At 36.4% G+C, this 19,771-nt stretch overlaps 1 protein-coding gene and 1 long non-coding RNA gene across 2 annotated transcripts in view; both read right to left on the bottom strand.

The window, feature by feature from the left end:
- The window catches only part of LOC136803270 (uncharacterized), a 225,700-nt gene extending 221,412 nt beyond the window's left edge, over positions 1 to 4,288 (bottom strand). Inside the window, exons 1-2 of the long non-coding RNA XR_010846121.1 lie at positions 4,233 to 4,288; positions 3,028 to 3,112 (exon numbers count right to left, since the gene is read on the bottom strand). This is a non-coding gene — a long non-coding RNA (uncharacterized lncRNA). The remainder of the gene's footprint in view (positions 1 to 3,027; positions 3,113 to 4,232) is intronic.
- Positions 4,289 to 5,387: 1,099 nt separating this feature from the next.
- On the bottom strand, positions 5,388 to 19,764 carry LOC136803271 (disintegrin and metalloproteinase domain-containing protein 8-like). The gene is made up of 14 exons (XM_067059997.1): positions 19,662 to 19,764; positions 19,016 to 19,083; positions 17,656 to 17,750; positions 16,775 to 16,854; positions 15,926 to 15,995; positions 15,383 to 15,468; positions 14,737 to 14,782; positions 14,313 to 14,397; positions 13,927 to 13,997; positions 13,379 to 13,480; positions 11,703 to 11,774; positions 10,841 to 11,022; positions 9,187 to 9,271; positions 5,388 to 5,454 (listed from the first exon to the last, which is right to left on the bottom strand). The coding sequence occupies exons 2-13, from the start codon at positions 19,044 to 19,046 to the stop codon at positions 9,259 to 9,261; spliced, it is 933 nt and encodes a 310-aa protein (XP_066916098.1). The 5' UTR covers positions 19,047 to 19,083; positions 19,662 to 19,764; the 3' UTR covers positions 5,388 to 5,454; positions 9,187 to 9,258.
- Between the last annotated feature and the right edge of the window lie 7 nt (positions 19,765 to 19,771).

The raw sequence follows: 19,771 nt of genomic DNA on the forward strand, positions 1-19,771 counted from the left end.
CGCTAAAATTTCTACGATTAAAGTATACTAATACGCTAAAACGTGTGTGTTTACAACGTTTTGTAAAAAGTTTTCGAAAATCTAACAAAGCTCTACAAAGCCTCCTCTTCATGGCGTTGAACTTTTTTCTCCTTTCTTTTATAAAATCAAAATCTTATCATCAATCGGCAGCTATCTTTCTTCCGTTAGGGTTCTTTAGATGTATAGCGATTTGCTGGATTGGGACACGGATCGTGCCACGCTGCGCATACGGCTAGTTACTCTTAAGTCACAAAATGATTATTTTAAATTTTTTTATACGCTGAAATGGAGAATTTCAACTGCGTGTATACTTTTGAATCACTTTTGTCATTCAATTAGTTTTTTTATTGACTTGAAAAAAAAAGTTGAGAGCCTTGTCATAAGAATATTATAATTTGAATCCTAAACTCTCGATCCTATATACTCAATATTATTTTCATATTTTTGAGTCAAAATTTGGAAATATTAGTCGGAGTTTTAAGAAATGACGATGATTTCGCATATGTTATATTTGTTATGATATAGATAAAAGACTTGAGAAGAGTAGAACAACAGAGACTTTTGTCGAAGTTTGCACGTTATTAGCAAGGTATTCCCAAGGTAGATCATCATAATTTATTGTTTCATTCTATGTTTTAACGAGGCGGCGACGAAGGTAGCAGTGCTTTCTTTTCTACGAAAATACGAAGGAGAAGGATGTCCAGTCGTTTATATGTTTATGTTCTGATGAAGCCACAGAAACCAGACAATTAAAAATAAAACCTTAAAACCTCATGAGGGGAAAGGAAAATGGAATCACCATCAGCAAGCCATGTCAGAAACAAATAAGAATTTCTTAATATTATACTTAGATTTTTGTGAGAAAACGAGGATAATTTTGACATGTAGCTTAAGAGGAAAAGGGAAGCATTATTTTATGTGGCAATAACTTCTTGAAAGCGCTTTTAGTTAAGATTCCTAGAGTCTGGCTTCTTCAACTAGCTGAAGGTGTTGTGTTGGCTGTAACATTTGATTGGCTTACTTGATATACTTGAAATTTTCGGAGGGTCCTGCCTGCCGTTCAAATAATAAAATTCAGAAAAATTTATTTTCTACATGAATTTCGAAATCCGCAATGGTCTGAAAATTTCGTTATCAAGAGATACGAAGTACTTACGTTTTCTAAGTTTTGAAAACGAAAGTACTTCATAGCTCGAGATGGCAAAATTTTCAGACCATGGTTCTGACCCTTTTCTTAATCAACATAAAATTTATGATCGATTGGTGTATAATATGCAGGGTTTTAAAATAACGGGTTTGTCAAAATAAGTCATTTTGACAATGTAAGGACAATAGAATAATTGATTAGATTGATATCTGTAAAACTGGCCTTCCCAGCTTTTACCTACTGACAATTTCTATCTATTCATACTAAAGGCATCTCATTCGGTACAATTAAAATATTTGGTGTAATAAAGTTTATAGGCATCACACTTAATTGCCCTGTCAATAATTTTGTCAAAAAGTGTCACTTTGTCTAGAAAGTGACTGGTAACGTCAAAAGTCACTTTTAGTATTCTCTAGCTAGAGTAATTCTCAGCCACGTGCTCAGTGGTTCATTTGAAAGCCAAATCAGGACTCGATTTGGATGTTCTCTACAACGGTGGAGAGAGCAGGTAAACTCAATAACCCAAATTTATCTGGTCGCCGGTCGTGGTCGCTGGTCGCCATTTCTGGTCGATGTTTAGAAACTCTCCTGCTAGACTATGGAAATTTAAGTATTTTTTTGTTCGAGCTCAGGAGCAAAAGGGAAAGCCTATTAGAAAACTCTGTAGTCCGTTGTCACAGGTTAATTTCGGAGGCAACTAACTGTGTGGTGCTTAAAGTCAAATTCGATATTTACCTCGTGTTTATTGGGTTAGGGTGACTTTCCACTACCTGTTGTCTCTAACTGAGTCAAACTCGAACGAGGAATATTATTTTGTTCGAATTACAGAGAGAATTGAATTATAGAAAGTTTATTAAGAGGATTTCTCGTTGAAGGGGACTGGGAATAAGTTCCTGTTATAGAAATAACGAATAATGGAAGTTCAAATAAACGTGAGTTTAGTTAGACAAAACGCTTTTTTTTATAAGAATGGTGTGAATCCATTTCATCATGGATATTCTTAACTTTTTTGGGAAAATCATCTTCAAATATTCTTAGGTTAGGGTCTTAATTCAGACTAGATTTAAGACTAGATGGCATTTTTGTGAAAGGAAAAGCCTTACTTGGGGATAATTTATAATTGAAAATACTCTAAAAATTGCATTCTTAGCTTGAGTAGAAAACTCAATGATGGTGATATTCTTAGTATATTCTTAATTTTTTGGCCATTTTCATCATGGACATTCTTATAAAGTGTATTCTTATTAAAAAAAAGCGTGTATGCTATAGTCAAATCACTATTTAAGAAATAAGACCAAAGCCAAAGAAAATTCGCAAATGGGCTTTTTGCCCAAAAAAGTTTACAGCCGGTAGAGTCTTTCTCCGTATACCGACCGCCTTAACGGCTGCAAACTCCGTGCATATAATATTTTCCCGCCTTCACTATCACTGTAATGGATAATAACATCTAGAGTCTAGAGTCTAGTGTATGGAAAATCGCGTTAGAGCGATTTAACTGGAAAAAAGAATTATTGTCGCTAAGTCCTTGTCAACATTGTGAGTTCCACTTTGACGATTTTCAAAAAATAGAAGCCTTTCATATGTTTTGATGCAAATTCGATTTTTCCTTTAGCAAGGGCTTCAAAAGTTTAAAGTGACGTAAAAAAATCGAATGTTTGGAGCCCAAAAACCTGGGCTCAAAACATTCGAAAAATCGCAAAGTGGAATAGACGTTAATTGCGTAGAACACGCGGGTGATGTTTAGTATAAGCTATTGTCAACTTTTGGAACACATTGAAATTCGAACAAATTTGATTAAACAATACTTCGAATTTGAACGATTTTTAAAAAGTCAAAGAATTAAATGTGATGTAACTTACAGCTTTAGGAGCATCGTCAATACAAGCAAATTCTTTTTGAGCCAATCGACTTAATGAACAATTGCTGAAACCTGGTCGGCTCGATCTAAAAATGTTTAAAAAATAGGGAAAGTGATCGGTTGCGAATCGGGCCGTTATTGGTCGCCCTCACTGGTGCCATCAAAAACACCACTGTGTCACAGACCCAGGGGACCTCAGCCCCTGGAAAGTTTGGCAAAAAATTTCGTCCCCGGTGGGAAAAAACCATAGATTTATATAGTCCAAAGGGCTAGATGTAAAGCTTTTGTTGAAAAGTGTGCCGTGGTTAGGTAGGAAATCCTACCTAAGTCATGTGACATTACAATAGAATTTCAGCGATTGACCAATCAGAAGCTTAACGGGTTTTCGAAAACAATAGCAACAATGTTTTTTCCGATATTCACTTTTTTTTTTCTGCGATGGCTTAAAGCCCGACATCTAGCCCTTCGGGCTTTATAAGCCTATGGGAAAAAACCCTGTAATTTCAGCCCACTGGGAAATCGACTTTGATTTCGTCCCCATTCGAAATTCCATGTTTAAAGATTGCACTCCAAAACCATCCCCACTGGATTTTTTAACCTTGGAACAATAGAATTTTTATCCCCAATTGGTATTTTCATCCCCACTGAGGAAAAAAGTTTCACCATGGCTGTGAGGTGTTTCAAAGGAATTAAAAACAGTTTGAAAGCTGACTAGTCTAGTAATGTTTGGTAATCGACTGTGCGATTCGAATGTTTTGAAATACGAACGTTCGGAAACCTAAAGGCCGGTCTCCACTTGCGCACGCTGCAATCGCACTTTTTGGCTTCAATCCTTTTTGCCTGAAAAAAGATTACGTAATAAACATGTAGCGCGCACTCGAAAAAAAGTTGAACACATTTCAACTTTTTTCAACCGTTACGTCAGATCGCGCCAATGGAATTGCTTCATTTTTCTTTTGACCAATAGCGTGGAAGCATTGCTCGAAAAAGTGCGATTGAAGCGCGCGCAAGTGGAGAGCGGCTTTAAGGTAAATCGTAAAACAACATGGCGTAGACTAGTCTTCAAATCTGGACACATGTCTCTACGGAAAATCTGTGAAAAGAGCTAGTTAAAACAAGGAACTTGGTTAAAGGCAGGTCAAACTCAGTTACATATCCTTGTTGAACTGTAAGGTAATCTAATGATATGCCAATATTTGGACTTACTTTGATCCACCCATGAAACATCCTCTTGGTGTCAAACATTTGCATTGATCCGAATCTGTGGGAAGAAATTAAACAGGAGGAGTGTTATTATAGTCAAGGGGTGTTATAGTGTTATAGTGAAATTTGTTACGGGGACGTAGACAACAAATACAAAAAGCGTGGTAAAAATACCAACACATTGCTTAAAAAGGTCCTCGTGAACACTGGCTTGAGAAATAAAAATTAATAGAATTGTCTAGCAATTTGGTATTTCAAACTTATTTTAGCCTAGTATAACGTGTCGCTAGTCAGGGTCATCTCTTTCTTAGGCTCTGAGAATATATCTGGCAGGGTCCCAAACTTACTAATTTTCAAGATGTGTTTTTTTGGTTATTTTGTACAATTTTCAGGGTGGAAATTAGAAAAGAGTTTCAATTTGTCGTTGTTTGTTTTAATTATTGTAGCCTTTCGTCAGAGTTAAAATGGGAAAATATTTCGTTTTAGGTCTGATAGGGTCCTAGATTTACCAAACATTCACATCTGACAAGGTCCACTTTTCAAGCTCCATTAGCACCCAATAGTAAAGTATTCGAGCGACCGTAGTGCAGTGGGTTCAACCCTCAGCCGGGTCATACTAAAGATTCCCAAAATGGTACTCGAGGCCTGTCTGCTTGATGCTCAGCAATTAAGAGAAGGATCAAGGGTAAGTGGAGCAATCCAGGAAGAAAGAGTAGCGCGCCCTCCATTACCTTCGGGTAGATAGCTATCGAAAGAAGAGCCTTTGGGTCGCCTGCGGCTCCGGCCGCAGTACCCAATAGTAAAGTATTTGGAAAAAACTTTCTGTTTTACTTATTGTTAGTATTTCTTCAGTTTTTTACAGTGTTCGATACATATGTAGAGCGATGTCAGTCAAAAAGACAAGACACTTTTTTATTCTGCTACTGGCAGTTTCATGTCACTTTTGGTGACAATGTTCAGGCAAGAAGTGTCTTTTCTTCCTGACTGTTTTATTTATTAAAAATTAAAAATACTCAACTTAGTCAAAATTTGTTACGGGGACGTACCGCTGGTCAGGTTTTCTTTCTTAGGCTTTGAGTATATCTGACAGGGTCCCATATACTATTTTTTAAGATGTGTTACTGTTTTTATTTATTAAATTTTTTTTACCATGTGGGAAGTTGAGATTGTGTCCAAGTTCATGTCCAAGGATGACTGTTGGTCCACTGATCGCATTGGCTGACCACTGTAAGGAAATCAAAAGGGTCTTTATAGTCTGGAGTCCTTTATAATCCCCGTAATGGGCTCTTCCAGAAAAAATTTGCATATAGGAGTGGAGGATATAGCAATTTTCAGTGATTTACCCCCCGGACAAAGTGACTTTTGCCCCCCCCCCCAGACAACGGATTTAAACAACTTATTAACCTTACTCAATAACTCGACTCGACCCTAGACACAACATCTTGTTTCTTTCTTGGATTTTGATAAAAAGATCAGAAAGATGCTTATATTCGGACTTTGTTGCTTATCATATTTCAAATTGTCTGGTTTTGCTTGTTTTTCAATCTAGACTGTAAAACAATAATCGTAATGGAAAAATATCAGTTTGTATGAACTAAAATTTGCTTATATCTATAATTTTTTGCCTGTCTTACTTTGGTTTGAATTAGTTTTTTACTTAGCGTGCTAGGCTAGGCTTTGCATAACATACTTTATATAATACGCAGTCAGAGAAAGGTCCCATTCCGAAGAGTTAAAAAATCAGACTTCTGAATGCGTAATTTGTCGTTCTTTTAGACCACATGTAGTTAGGGGTGGTTCAGTCACTTTTCGGTCGGGGTTGTGGGCGGCCAAAAGTGGACCTTTTTTATTCTTCCTTTTTGACCTTTTCGATATTTTCGATTTTTGATTATTTCGATCTTATCAGTTAGTAGGGTCAGGGTTGGAGCTCGAAACATTGCGTGATTCTTTCATCATCATCATCATCCTTCGACCTAGGTCCGAATGGACCTAGGTCGGAAACAAACAATAACCCTCCCTCCACAGCTCTCGATCAGCCATTGCAGTGCCCAGTTCCTCAATCTCTAGCCCTGTTTCTCGTTTCAAAGTATCAAGAAAAGTGCGCTTTCTCGAGCGCCTAGTGCCCGCAGGACACCAAAGTAAGATCTCAGACACCATTTCGTTTTTCGCACGGAAACAGTGACCTGAGAAAGAGAGCATCCTGCTAGTCAGGACAGAGGAAATTCTTGGGAGTCCATGATATATCTCTTGAAGGGTTGGGTGGTTGCGCCAATCAAGATTCTGGACTCTTTTCAAAAGATTTGTATAGCAGCCATCAAGGCTCTTCAGCATGGTTTTTGTCATGGTCCAAGTCTCCGAGCCATATAGAAGAATGGGCTCGACAAGACTTCTAAAAGTTTGAAGTTTAAGAGCGTTAGACAAATTAGAGTGCCATATCTTGTTTAACTTATTACAAGCTTTCCAAGCTAGAATTTTCCTAATTTTAAAATCGTTTTCAGAGCTGTTAATATGAGAGCCAAGATATTTAAAATCCTTCACAAGTTTGATATTGACACCATTCTTGGAAGTTAAAGGGAGAACAATCCCAGAGGAGCTGATAAATTCAGTTTTTCCAGCATTGCAATAAAGACCGACTTGACTGGCCGAAGTTTCAAGTGAGTGAAGAAGACTTTCAAGATTTTGAATACTCTCAGAAACTAAGGCAAGATCGTCAGCAAAGTCAAGATCGGTCAGAAAAAGGCCGCGGTTACGCTTGCGCAGGGGAACTTTAATTTTGATTCCCTTGTCATTAGATAAGTCAACAGAAATTCTTAAAACATAATCTAAAACAATGATAAAAAGAAAGGGAGCTAAGGTGTCACCTTGTAGAACTCCAGCATGAATGTCAAAAATATCAGTGTCTCCGTCAGCTGTAATGACCTTTGCTTTGGTGGACACGTAGAGTGCCCTGATGGCTGAAATGAGTTTCTCTGGAATGCCGTACAATTTAAGAATCTCAAACATTTTTACACGAGATATGGAATCAAAGGCTTTTTTAAAGTCAACAAAGCAAATAAAAGCATCTTTGTTAAGTTTTCGCATTTCTTCCAAAATACGCCTGATGGCTAAAATCTGTGTAAGAGTACTTCTTCCCTTCCGAAAACCATTTTGGTTTTTTCTTAGAAGAGGATCAAGAACTGGAACGATACGTTGTAAAAGAAGTTTGTTGAAGATTTTGGCGGCGATAGGCATAAGAGTGATGCCTCTGTAGTTGGATGCTAAGGTCAAATCACCCTTTTTTGGAACAGGAATGATACCGCCAGTTAACCAAGCAGAAGGGGGAGTTAGAAACTCAAATGTGTGATTACAAAAATCGAGAAGCATTTCCATAAAGACGGGATCTTTCCAAAGCAGAGTTGGAATATCATCAAGGCCTGAAGATTTATTATTTGAAAAGAGTTTAACGCAATTTGAAAGTTCATCAATTGTAAAAGGAGAAGTTGATATGTCAAGCTCATCAAAAATTTGAGTTAAAGGGAGAGCATTAGTATTTAAAATAGGTTGGTTTCCAAGTAAAGTTTTAAAGTGGTTGAGCCAGTTTTCTCTTCTTTTATCTGGTGAGCCACCTTTGAGCTGAATAGAAGGGTGGTCTTTTCGACCTGTTAGATCATTGATCGTTTTCCAAGCGGCCGAGTGCTGATGGCTAACATGAAGATTGGAAATTGAGTTTATCTTACCCTGAATAAACATCGATTCGGCGTTAAGGTAGGCATCATCCAGAGCTTTTTGAGCATCAGAGAGGATTTTTGATGTTCTTCTTGTAGGGCGTCGCTGATGTTTTAGTTTGGCCTCTACAAGTGCATTCCGTGCATCAGAAACAAGGTTGTTTTCAAAGAGATATTTCTTTTTGACTTTTTGTTTCTTTGGTAGAAGAGCAAGACTAACTTCTTTATTAGCTTTAATCAGATTTTGGTAACTTTTCTCAATGTCGTCGTCTGCTTGAGCCAATGTATCAAATCTATTTTTCACTTCAATAGTGTAAGTAGTTCGGAGGTCGTGGTTACAATAAACCTGTTGCCAATCGATGGATTTCATTGGGTCAGGTTTAGACTTTTTAGATGATCTAAGGCTAAGAGAAATGCGACAGGAAACAATTCTGTGGTCAGAACCAACAGAAGAAAAAGAAGAATAGGACTGAGCATTGCGAACACTGTTCCTCCATTTGTTTCTTACAATCACATAATCTAACTGAGAGAGGCTTCCTGAAGGGTGTTGGAATGACCAGAGTTTGGAAGCCTTTTTCATAAACATTGTATTTGTTGCTAGTAATCGAAACTGTTGCATGAAGTCAAAGAGTTTGTTACCGTTCCGATTAGTTAATGGGTGGAAAGAGAACTTAACGTTGTCTAGGCCAAGCTGAGCATTAAAATCACCAGATATCACCAAGAAGTTGTGGGCAGGGGTGTTAAGGACAGCCCTAGAAAGAGAAGAGTAGAATTCATCAACTTCAGATTCATCAGAAACGTTGGTGGGGCTATAGCAAGAAATGAATGTTGTTTTCGGATTGCTATTAAATTCGGCGACAATAATACGGCTTGATACTTTTGAAAGTGAAATTAGGTTGTTCGCTGCCTTAGGAGAGAGTAGTAAACCTATGCCCCCTATGGTCGAACCCTGAGAGTTTTTCCAAGCAGAGGATGTTATAAGTTTATTTTTACCAATATTAGTATGTTGAAAGTTAACCTCAGGATGTAATGTTCTATGTTCTTGGAGACTAAGTATATCAATATTGCATTTGGAAAAACAGGAGATTCTTTAGATGATCTGTAAAGTGTAGAAGAGGCTTTCTGGGGGAAATTGTATACTATTCGGAATAGGACCTTTCTCCCCCCGGGCTAACATTCTTCCCCGATATAGGAAATCTGTCTGTCTTTGTTTAGAGCTTTATCGTGGGCGGAACATCAGATAACTAACTTACCAAGTCGACGGAGTATTGTATAGAGCTGCTGCAAACACCTCCAACGTACGCCATTCCAACAACGCCGTCATTTCACCCAGTTTTACTGTAAGATAAGACAAAATAGGTTTAAGGATATTTTTTGATACCACATATAAAACATGTTAGTGTAATTAGATCAAATTCCTTTGAGAGCTTTGATTCCTTAAGGGAGCGATGGCCAAGTGGTCAAAGGCGTCAGCGTCTCAAACCAGGGATTTGCAGTTCGAATCCCCGCTCCTTCCAATGGTCCGTTCAGTTCATAGATAGCCGAGCCGAGCCGGCTAGCCGTGGACCCCGTGAAAACAATCTAAAGACTGTCTAAAAGTCCTAGATTACTGGGCTATCCACGTAAAATATCGACTCTATCTGTTTCTGTATAGAAGCAAAATAGAACCATAGATTTATAAAAATATTCACTTTTTTTTGCCTGCTATGGCTTAAAGCCCGACATTAGCCTAGACACTAGCCCTTCGGGTTTTATAAATCTATGAATAGAACGCATTCTTAAACAAAGCGAAGGGACTTGAGAAACTAAACAAGGTGTTTTTTGATTAAAAAAAACTATTTCGGGCCTAATAACTTCAGAAACAATTTTTGTCAGAAAAGGCGAGAAGTGGGAGAACATGGCGTTCTAAATAGCGCACCGCGCTGAATCTAAAAATTGATTTTATTTTTGACTTAATCGTTACTCTCAATGTGTTTGTACGAGTTCCAATCCCATCAACCTTTGCGTTAATCTCTTTTGTACGTTAATTGTATCGTTTGACAAAAGATATATAACAACTTGCACATATTTTTAATTGAGCCGCGTTGAATTGTGGGATTGCAACTCGTACAAATGTCAAAAAAAGTGAAAAGTAATAATTATGACGTATGCGTTGCGGAGCGCTATCTAAGGCCTACCAAACGTGTATTGACGTCAAAACCCAAGGGGCCTATTTTTGAAGTCGTAGCATTGACGTCACTTTTTAAAAACAAAAACAAACGTTTTTGACGTCAATTCACGTTTGCTAGGCCTTAGACCAAGTTCACACGCTACTGTTCTGTTTTGTTCCGGTATGGTTTTCGTTACGGATCGAGTGTGTACATATTGGTTTCGGAACGTTTCGAAGCAAGAAAACGGAGCGATTCCGTTCCGATGAAAAAAGTGGAGCGAAACCGTTTCAATCTGTTTTGCTTTGTAACGTCTTCTTTTTTGACGTTTCGAGTTTTGACGTTCACACTTATTTCGGAACCGTTTCGGAACTGAACAGAACGAAACGAAACGAAACGGAACCGTAACGTCTGAACATGGTCTTAAATTTATAACGTCATTGGTGGGAAGGTTTTTACTAAAGACTTTATAAAAGAATATATGATTTCAATTGTCAGCCACCGTTACGAGTTCTTTTATAAGATACATCCAAAATTTCTGAAGAGGTAGCATGTTCTTAACTTTTGGTTTTTAAGCGTAAAAATGTTCTTAAAGTGATCTTATTTTCACAACTTTGTGAATATTTTTGTTCATTTTCTTAAAAAATTAGCCATTTTTGAGTCAGCAAAGCCTTCGAATGTACTTAACTTGTTCTTAATATTTTAACCATTGAAATCTTATGTTTTTATACAGTTTGTTCTTACAAAAAGAAAAACGTACCTCATAAACATACCATGGTCAAAAGAGATATCTTTATAAAAATCTAATTTCTTGATTGTGTTGATTACATATGTAGCATAATTCGATAACCCTCCACCACCATTAGATGAACGTTGGAAACGATCTTTTGTTTGAATTTCCAGAGCGGTCAAAACTAATCGAATATTGATGGCTTGGTAAGACTGAAATAAAAAAATAAAAAAAATTTATTTGATACACTTTTTTGACCAGTACCTTATCGGCCAAAACTTAGTCGGCCTCAATTTTAGTCGGCCCAAATTTTAGTCTGCCCTAAATTTAGTTACCAAGCCAAAATTTAGTCACTTAGGGCCAACTAAGTTTTGGCCGATAAGGGCAATCAAGGTTAGTCTAAATCAAGGTCGTAAAATTTGAGAAAAAAAAAGGAAATTCCCACAATTAAAATATTCGATGGCATTAAGCAGATGGCCCACGAGAAAAAAGCGACTTTCTCGCCCGAACTTCAAATTTCGAAAAAGGAGGAAATAACCAAATTCTGGATCATTCTCATAAATACCGTCGTTTTTTTTAAGTTCCCCATTTCTGCACTAAGATTTGTCACTTTTGCGGAATCTTTCCGCTATTTTTCCCGGGATCGCCTGCATTAGATTGGAAAGGGTTTGTTTCTAATGGTACGGAAGATCTTGTGTTTACTCACGAAACTGCCTAACTTCTTAACTTTCCAAAGATCATTTATCAACTACCCAAAGTCCCAGTTTTTTTCCGCTAGTAAAGTGGCAAAAGAATCTTAGTGCCAAAATGGGAAACTTATAAAAAACGACGGCAGCGGCAGTGAGCAGCACAAAAAGTAATTTTTTGAGTTTTTTTTCCATACACTACTTACCAGATCGACTTGACCAAGTGCGTTAAGCATTCTCTCCAAAATCAAACTTTGATTGTTTCCATAGATCTCAGTCTAAATGAAGGAGAACAAAATGATTAGAGCTACTTTTTTTTTCGTGATCGGTTATTTTCCAAAGCCAAAGATTTTTTTAACATTCGAGGATTTTTCTAACCTTAAAGGTTTTGTTTTACATAAGTGTTCCCGTTTCATATCGGACACATATTTCATTTCGAGACAGTGTCTTCCTATTGTTATGTTATGCTGATATAAGCAAAAAATGTTTTTCTTTTTCTCTTTCTGACCAATCTTGCTCCACAGCCGTGTCAATCCAATGTGAAAAAGCTTGTAAATTAAATTGTCAAGTAAGCAAACGATATCACTCTTATTTAAAATCAAAACTTTTAATAGTGAAGATTCTTCCAACCTTAAAAGATTCTTCCAACTTTGAAAGATTCTTCGAAACGATCACGAAAAAAGAATTTGCTTCGGCTACAGTGCACAAGTCATTGGTTCAATCTCTCACCGGGTCATGCTATAGACTCCATAATGGTTCTTGATGCCTTTGTAATAATAATAATAAGCTTAGCAATCAAAGAGACAGATCGGTGCAATCGAATTTGGGTAGATACCTATGCAAAGAAGAGTCATACTGCCTATAAACTATACACTGCAGATCTTTGTAGGAGAGCAGACTTTTATAACTATATATTCCTATTATAAAAAGCTAATTACTGTGTCATAAAAATCTGCTCTCCTGTACAAATTTTGCGCCCCTTCTGTCTATGCTACTGTTCTATTCTTGGAAGATTTTTAAAGAAGCGAAACTTAAGACTTGAGTCGTTCATAATCCAAGTAATACAGTAATGGGGGTGTTATATGATAATTGTAACGCAATAATAGCAGTTAAGCTACACGTTTTTTTTTATTAGAACACCTAAAATTTGGCTGAGCCCTGGATGTGCTTATTTTTTTTAGCAATGTTCTTAATTCTTGCGTTCTTAATTTTTCGGACTACTTTAAATCGACAACATCATGCAAAATAAAGAGCACTTAAAGTTGGTAAAATTTGCAGAATATTTGACTCTCGATTTCAGAAAATCCATCACTAAGTTTGGTTAAAACTGCTTGAAAAGAGGAAAAAATTGTAGTTTCTTGTCATTTTTTTCCAAACTTCTTACGATGTTCTTAATTTTTCGACAAATTTCAGCCTAAATGTTCTTATAAACTGGGTTCTAATAAAGAAAAAACGTGTACATATTATTTCTGTTTTGCTTAGTTTTATGTATTTAGTATTCATTAAAGTGACATAACAGTACTTGCGAAATTTGTAAACAAACTGTATGCAGCGGATACAAAATCAAAACAAATGTCACATGTCAAAATAAAAAATCAAACCAAATACGGCTAATTTTGATTGTTCAATTGTTTTACAAGTTTGTTATGGACACGTGATTTTAATTGTTCTCTTTAATGACACGTGGTTTGCGCAATGTTTACATTTTACTACTTTTATGTCCCTTTAAGTATTCTACTAAATTAGTCGTGTTATACAAGCGAACCCAGCTAGCACACAACGTTGTTTCAACGTTTTTCTAACATTCACAACGTCAATATAACGTTAGATAAACGTTGAAACAACGTTGTGTGCCAGCTGGGAAACAAAAGTATCAACTTACCACGCCCTTTCCGACACTGACCAATAGCTCCACATATCTTGTCTTGTTTGTTTTTAAATAAGGAATGTATTGCGGTTCAACATTTATAAGATCGAATGTTCTCTGAAAATAACAAATAATTTATCGATTAAACAACGGAATAGACGATATCAGCTTTACATGAAAACTCAAATTTGACCCCCGAGAATTCCCCACAATGCTGTGTGCGGAAAAAATTTCACCGTGAACTTTTTTCCACGCAAAGCATTGTGGGCAATTTTCGGAGGTCAAATCGTTAAGCCAATATCGTCTATTTGAGACCTTGTCTCTCAGAATCAAAATGTTGTAGAATTGAATACGCAGACACTTTCTGCTTCTGCTAAATAAGGCTTTAATGGATAAAGTATTAGGAGCATTTTCAGGCTTAAAACTCAGAAAGTTAAGAACATCCAAAGGCTTCAAAAAATGTTGATGTTGTTATAAGAAAAAGACATTGTTTCGGTACTTTTATAGAAAACCCGGTCCTTTTGGCAACTAAATACATGAACAATAAAAGTCATTATTCTTACCAATCCAGGGACATTCCCGTTGTAAGTACTTCTCCGTTTTCGAATCTTTGACGCGTCATCAACTTTTGATTCTGAACGAGGCATTAAATTGTGATAAAGATCTGAAAAACTTTTTCTTTGCTCATGTTAATGATAAGCGCTTATTTTGCTTATTTAGCGCTATTGTTTTGCTGTAGCCACATTCAAACACTCATTTAACAATCACCTCAAGATCTGGATGAAAATATCAAAGCAGGTCGCGAACCTGAGCATATTTCCTTATGGAGTAAAGACCTTTAGAATGCATTACGTGCCAGCCTGGAATAGCCAGAATCTGCTCGGAGATGAGTTTTCTACGGACGTTTTTTGTTAGAAAGTAAAATTCAAAATAAATATTTCCCACTAACCGGCGAAAGACGACATTTGGAGAGATTTATAAATTTCGTCAAGATGGTCGTTAACTCGAGTGAATCGATGTTGGCCTTCGTCATCCTGAAACCGAGGAGAATCATTACAACAATTACAATCGTCAAGTATTAGCATTCAACAAAAAAGCCATTGAGCTTAAAACATGGGATTGCTAGAAGGAGGATTTTCCAGAAAATTTGACTAATGTGATTTTACAATTATGATAATTTTTAGATCGCACTAGTCGACAAAAAAGCGTAATGGCTGAACACAAAGGGGTACTATGATGCACTTTCTTATCTAGGTTTCTTAATTGTTTTCGTTAATTTTCGCGAAAAACCGCAAAAACTTGATCGCAATCGATGACAACTGAAATACGAGCTCAAGGTTTATGGAAAAATGTAACGAAAGTTTCCAACTTACATGAGGAACAATATCATATCGATTTTCTCCATCATCCAAAGTACCCCTGAAAGTATTTAAAATTAATTTATACGAAACCCAGAGGTGTTATTTAGGCCCGATTAACGGCGAATTTCACCGGTCCAAGGCACGAAAAAAAAATCACAATTCGCCGTTCGAAAAGTTCGGTTCGCCGCCTCATGTATATATTTACGCTAATGAATACACTGCACTTGCTAAGAATTCGCCGTCCTAGAATCTAAAAATCGCCAGAGTTAATTTTTCATTCGCCAGCCTACCAAAAACAAAGCAAAACCCTTGGAAACCTTGTAAAGAAAAGTCTTTTCTCCGACCTCTATAAATCAAATGTCTCCTTAACTCGATCATGGTTCTAGGTAGATCTCTTCAGGCAACAAAGCCTTTATGAAAACATCTCTACAAGTTGAATTATCCATAACCTATTGATCACATGACCAAAATATTGCGCATTGCGTTTTCTAACCAAGTAGATACCCAACTGGCAGACAACGTCTTTTCAACATTTATATAATGTTCACAACGTCCACATGACGTTAGATAAACGTTGAAACAACATTGTGTGACACCTGGGTATATGTTTAAGCCGATCACAACGTTCAAAGTTAATAGGTGAATAAGTTTGACTTACGTTAAACCATGACAAGTGCTGATGAAAGCATGTGAATCTTCCACATCTCTGATTTGACCAACGTAATGACAGTCCTCTGGTGATAGCTGGAAATGTAAGGTAGGAGACCACTTTAATAAACGGCCTGTTTTCTTCGATGGTTTCCTTTAATTTTTGAGTTATACTTTTACGAAGTTTCGTAATGAATATTTGTTATATTAGGCCGGGTTTTTTTCGTATCCCGAAGCTATTTTCATAAATTAGATCATGTTCGAACGTTCGGTTCGGAATGGTTTTTCTTAAGAATAGAAGAACTGTTCGAATCAGTTTCGGGAATATTTGGAAGCAAAAACACAGACTAGTTCCGTTCCGATGAAAATGTTAAAGCGTATCCTTTGCTTTGTAGTGTCTTCTTTTTTATTTTCCAAATTTTGGTGTTCCACACAGTATTTCGTAACCGTTTCCATTTGAGCCGTACCGAACACTACGTCTTATTTCTGGAGAAGAAAATTGTTTGGAACCATTCGAAATTCATCATTTCAGAGCCAATTTCTTTTTACTTACTTCTTCAACTTGGTGAACACCTTTTTCATCGTGCGTTATGATTTTAACATTGCCTGATGTAAGATGTGACCTGGAAAGAAACAAGGATCTAAAATTTGCACTAAAATTTTCAAGGAACAAATTCAAAGAGGGTCCAGTGAAAGTAAAAAGTAAAATCCTCCAAATTCATCTCACCGAGATTATATTAATTTACGGACAGTTTTTTTCTTGCTATCCACCATTTAGTCTCGAGCAATTAACACACGTTTTTGCCTGCGTTTACTTAGGGGAAGAGGGTATTTTGGGCTTTTTTTAAGTTTATTGTGTGCTTTAACAGGGAAAAATGTTCGAGACAAAATTTAAAAATACCTTTATTGTTTAGTATTAATCAAAAGAAAAACAGCTAGACTGTGACATCAAGCTCATTCACTACATATGCAGTCAGAGAAAGGTCCCATTCCGAAAAGTTAAAAAATCAGACTTTTTTTATTCTTCCTTTTTGACCTTTTCGATATTTTCGATTTTTGATTATTTCGATCTTATCAGTTAGGGTCAGAGTTGGAGCTCCAAACATTGCGTCATTATTTAGATGATCTGTAAGTGTAGAAGAGGCTTTATGGGGGAAATTGTATACTCTTCGGAATAGGACCGTTCTTCCCCTCTATGACTCTTTTTTTAAAGCTTACTGACAACGTCTAATAATATTCTCCGGCATCGATCAGGAACGTAAGTAAGCCTGGGTTACACGAGTACGAGGTTGCAATCATCAGTAACGTAAATAAAGCCTGGGTTACACGAGTACGGGGTTGAAATCATCAGTAACGTAGAAAAGCCTGGGTTACACGGGTATGAGTTTGCATAAATACTTACTTCCGTTTTTTCAAATCCAAATCAATTTCTTTATCAATTGATGGAATACGATAAGAAACAAATTCGTCATGATCGCCTTCCTAAAAATATGAGAAGAAAGAATGTCATATTAGTTTTGGATTTTTGCGAGTTTAGAATTCAGTCAGTACATGGGAAATACTCACTGCCTATAGTTGAAAGATTTTCATATTTGGCATTTATGATACGTCCGGTCTTTTTGGGTGCTTCCGTACAAAACATTACGTCATGAATATCATGAATCTAGGTTAAAGATTTTCCTACAATCTCAGTAAGTAATTTTTGCCAAGTCTATCACAGTGAGGTAAAATAGAATGAAGATTTTTCGTATTTTTTTAATGCAAGACCGTCTGTTTATCCTCCAACGTATATAAGGTGAAGATCAGAGATCTGACCTCAAGGAGAGCAAGTGTTGAAAATACACGTCTTTTTTTTTTTAAGAAACACACTTTTAAGAAACATGAGGCTCAGAATGCCTAAAAACTAAGAAACATCTAAGAAACATGCTGAGGCTGAGAATGAGAAAATAACATTTTTAAAACGGTTTTTTTAGAACCTTCCAATCTTTGCATGAAAAATAGGCTGATTATGTCAAAAAGTTTAGAAACATGTAAGAAACATTTAAGGCTCAAAAGGCCGATTTCTTAAGAAACATTGAGGCTGCTTGGTAAAACTAGTTTCTTAAAAAAAAAAAAACGTGTACTAAAATAAAAATGGAACATAAAAAGAAACTAATATTTTTATAGTTACTGTATACGGTTTTTTTTATTATTTATCTTTGAATTTCTCTAAATATATAAACGAACCAGACTAGGCTGTTAGGATATATTGGCAATTTCAACTCCAAATATTCGGTAGTGTACCTTTTGTTTTGTAGATAAATCTCTTTTCGAACGATGCTTATGAATTCTTTCGGGGTAAACCAGTTCATAACCTGTCTCTGCAAATGACGGCTTGCCTGAAAAATATCAAATGTAAAGATAAAGTTATATAACTCGGTATAAAAATACAAAAGTTGGGAATTGAAATGCCTCATTATTTTGTCGAGTTTTTATTGAATAAATTCTGGATCGAAAACTTTCAAAAATCAATAACAGGGGGAAAGTTTCTTCAGGGCAGTAGAGTGAGTTTTTTCCTTTTTCCTTTTTCCTTTTTGCAAGAACTTTTGGGGTCTATAGCAAAGCCTAAAGAGTAAGGCTTAAAAGCCTGGAGCTGTCTATTATTTATTAAACTTTCAATCCTGGAAAACAAAAATCTTTGATCAGTGTTTTTTTTGAAAGGCACGATACAGGTGTTAAAGCACCGCGAGCGTTTGATATACTTTATCATAAATACTTGTGACGTAGCATTGTGACGTCAACTAGAGTTTGAACCTATGAATAGCTTCTTCGCGGATATCCCTCTAAAAAAATTCTGAATGAAAATGGCGGATATTTACTAATCCACGGTTTAATATGAGTTCAGTGGGCTGGGTAACCAAGGCAGTAATCAAGTACAATAGAGCCTCCAAATAGCGACACTCTAAAAGGTGGATACCTCTGATTAGCGGAGAAAAAAAAAATCGGCCGTTTACTAGTCAAATCCTCATAAAAAAAGTTTCGGAAAGGTGGATACAATTAAGGGACACTCCAATTAGCGAACAGCTTCTTTTGGATGAAATGATCAAAAAACTTATCATTCTCCCTCCAATTAGCGGACATCCAGGGAACTTAATTGTGTTACCGTTGCGTTATGCCATAAAAATTTAATTACCAGAATTGAGTAGTGCTAACATTTAGGGTACCACTTTCAAAAATCTCCGATCAGAGATCTTGCTCAGCCGCGAGTAACACTGTGTACAGGGTAAATACCCGGAGGGCACTCGATTCAAAAACGACCATACGTGCGGCCCAAAAGTAGGCCTTTGAAATCGGACCCTTAAAAAGCTGAGAAAATTTTGGAGAATTTGAGCAATTTTGGGCGGAAAATCGACCCTCACGGTGCATCTTCTTGAAATTTTCAGGCAAAATATGGCCAATTTTTGCAAATTCTTTACCCCCCATTTTTATCATTTTTGATGATTTCGACCCTTACAGTGCACTTTAGGAAGCTCGGAAAATATACCCTTAAGGGACGCACATATGGTAATCACAACCTTGAGTGACCCTTCCCCCCCCGGAGTAACTACTGCTCAGTGAATTCTCCAATATAAACAAAAAGAAAGGAGATCATTCAACATCTTACCAACTGTAAATAACTGTAGCACCGTCACCATAACAACAACAGCTTGCCACAAGAATTATTGATTTGACCTGTAACAAAGAAATAAAATAGGGAATAAGAAAAAACAAAACAATACATAATGAAACCAACCAGATCCTAGCCAAGGATTGTGTAAATCCATTTCATAATGGATATTCTTAACTTTTTTGGGAAAATCATCCTAAAATATTCTTACGGCATTTTATTATTAGGGATTCTAATTCAGACTAGATTTAACATTTAGTAGCCAAATTCCATGATGGTGATATTCTTAACATTATTCTTAATTTTTTTTGTCATTTTCATCATGGACATTCTTATAAACTGTATTATATGCACGGCACGTTGGCACGCTGGTACGTTGGCACGCATGGCACGTAGGCACACTGACACGCTTGAAAACAGATGGCACGCTGGTACGCGATTTAGCAGACTCAAGAATTGTGTTTCTTTCCTTCGGGCATCAATGATACAACACTGACAAAAAGAACTTGAAATTTCGCAGAAAGTAACCCAACTAATGACACAAAATACAAATTGATTTTCTAGTTTAGACACATAATATATATTTTTACATAAGTAGAATATCATTTGGCATCAAAAACAGAGCAGATTAAAGTTTTCTTACCTCTCTCACAAATATTATTGTGGTTCTTTATCAATCAGTTTCGGTTCGCAATGTAATAATCAAAATGTTTTTTATATACTTTAATACTCTGACAGTCAAAAGTTGGCTTT

This window comes from Clytia hemisphaerica, unplaced genomic scaffold, assembly GCF_902728285.1.
Source record: "Clytia hemisphaerica strain Z4C2 unplaced genomic scaffold, Clytia hemisphaerica genome assembly, whole genome shotgun sequence".
Taxonomy (NCBI): domain Eukaryota; kingdom Metazoa; phylum Cnidaria; class Hydrozoa; order Leptothecata; family Clytiidae; genus Clytia; species Clytia hemisphaerica.

Bases quoted from the DNA above. Each gene is read 5' to 3' on its own strand.
- LOC136803271 (XM_067059997.1), bottom strand. From the start codon at position 19,046: ATGGTGACGGTGCTACAGTTATTTACAGTTG. The intron at 15,996-16,774 runs GTAAGTATTTAT...GTTTCTTTCCAG, and splicing joins TTGGATTTGAAAAAACGGAA to GTCACATCTTACATCAGGCA. The intron at 13,481-13,926 runs GTAAGAATAATG...TGTTATTTTCAG, and splicing joins ACGGGAATGTCCCTGGATTG to AGAACATTCGATCTTATAAA.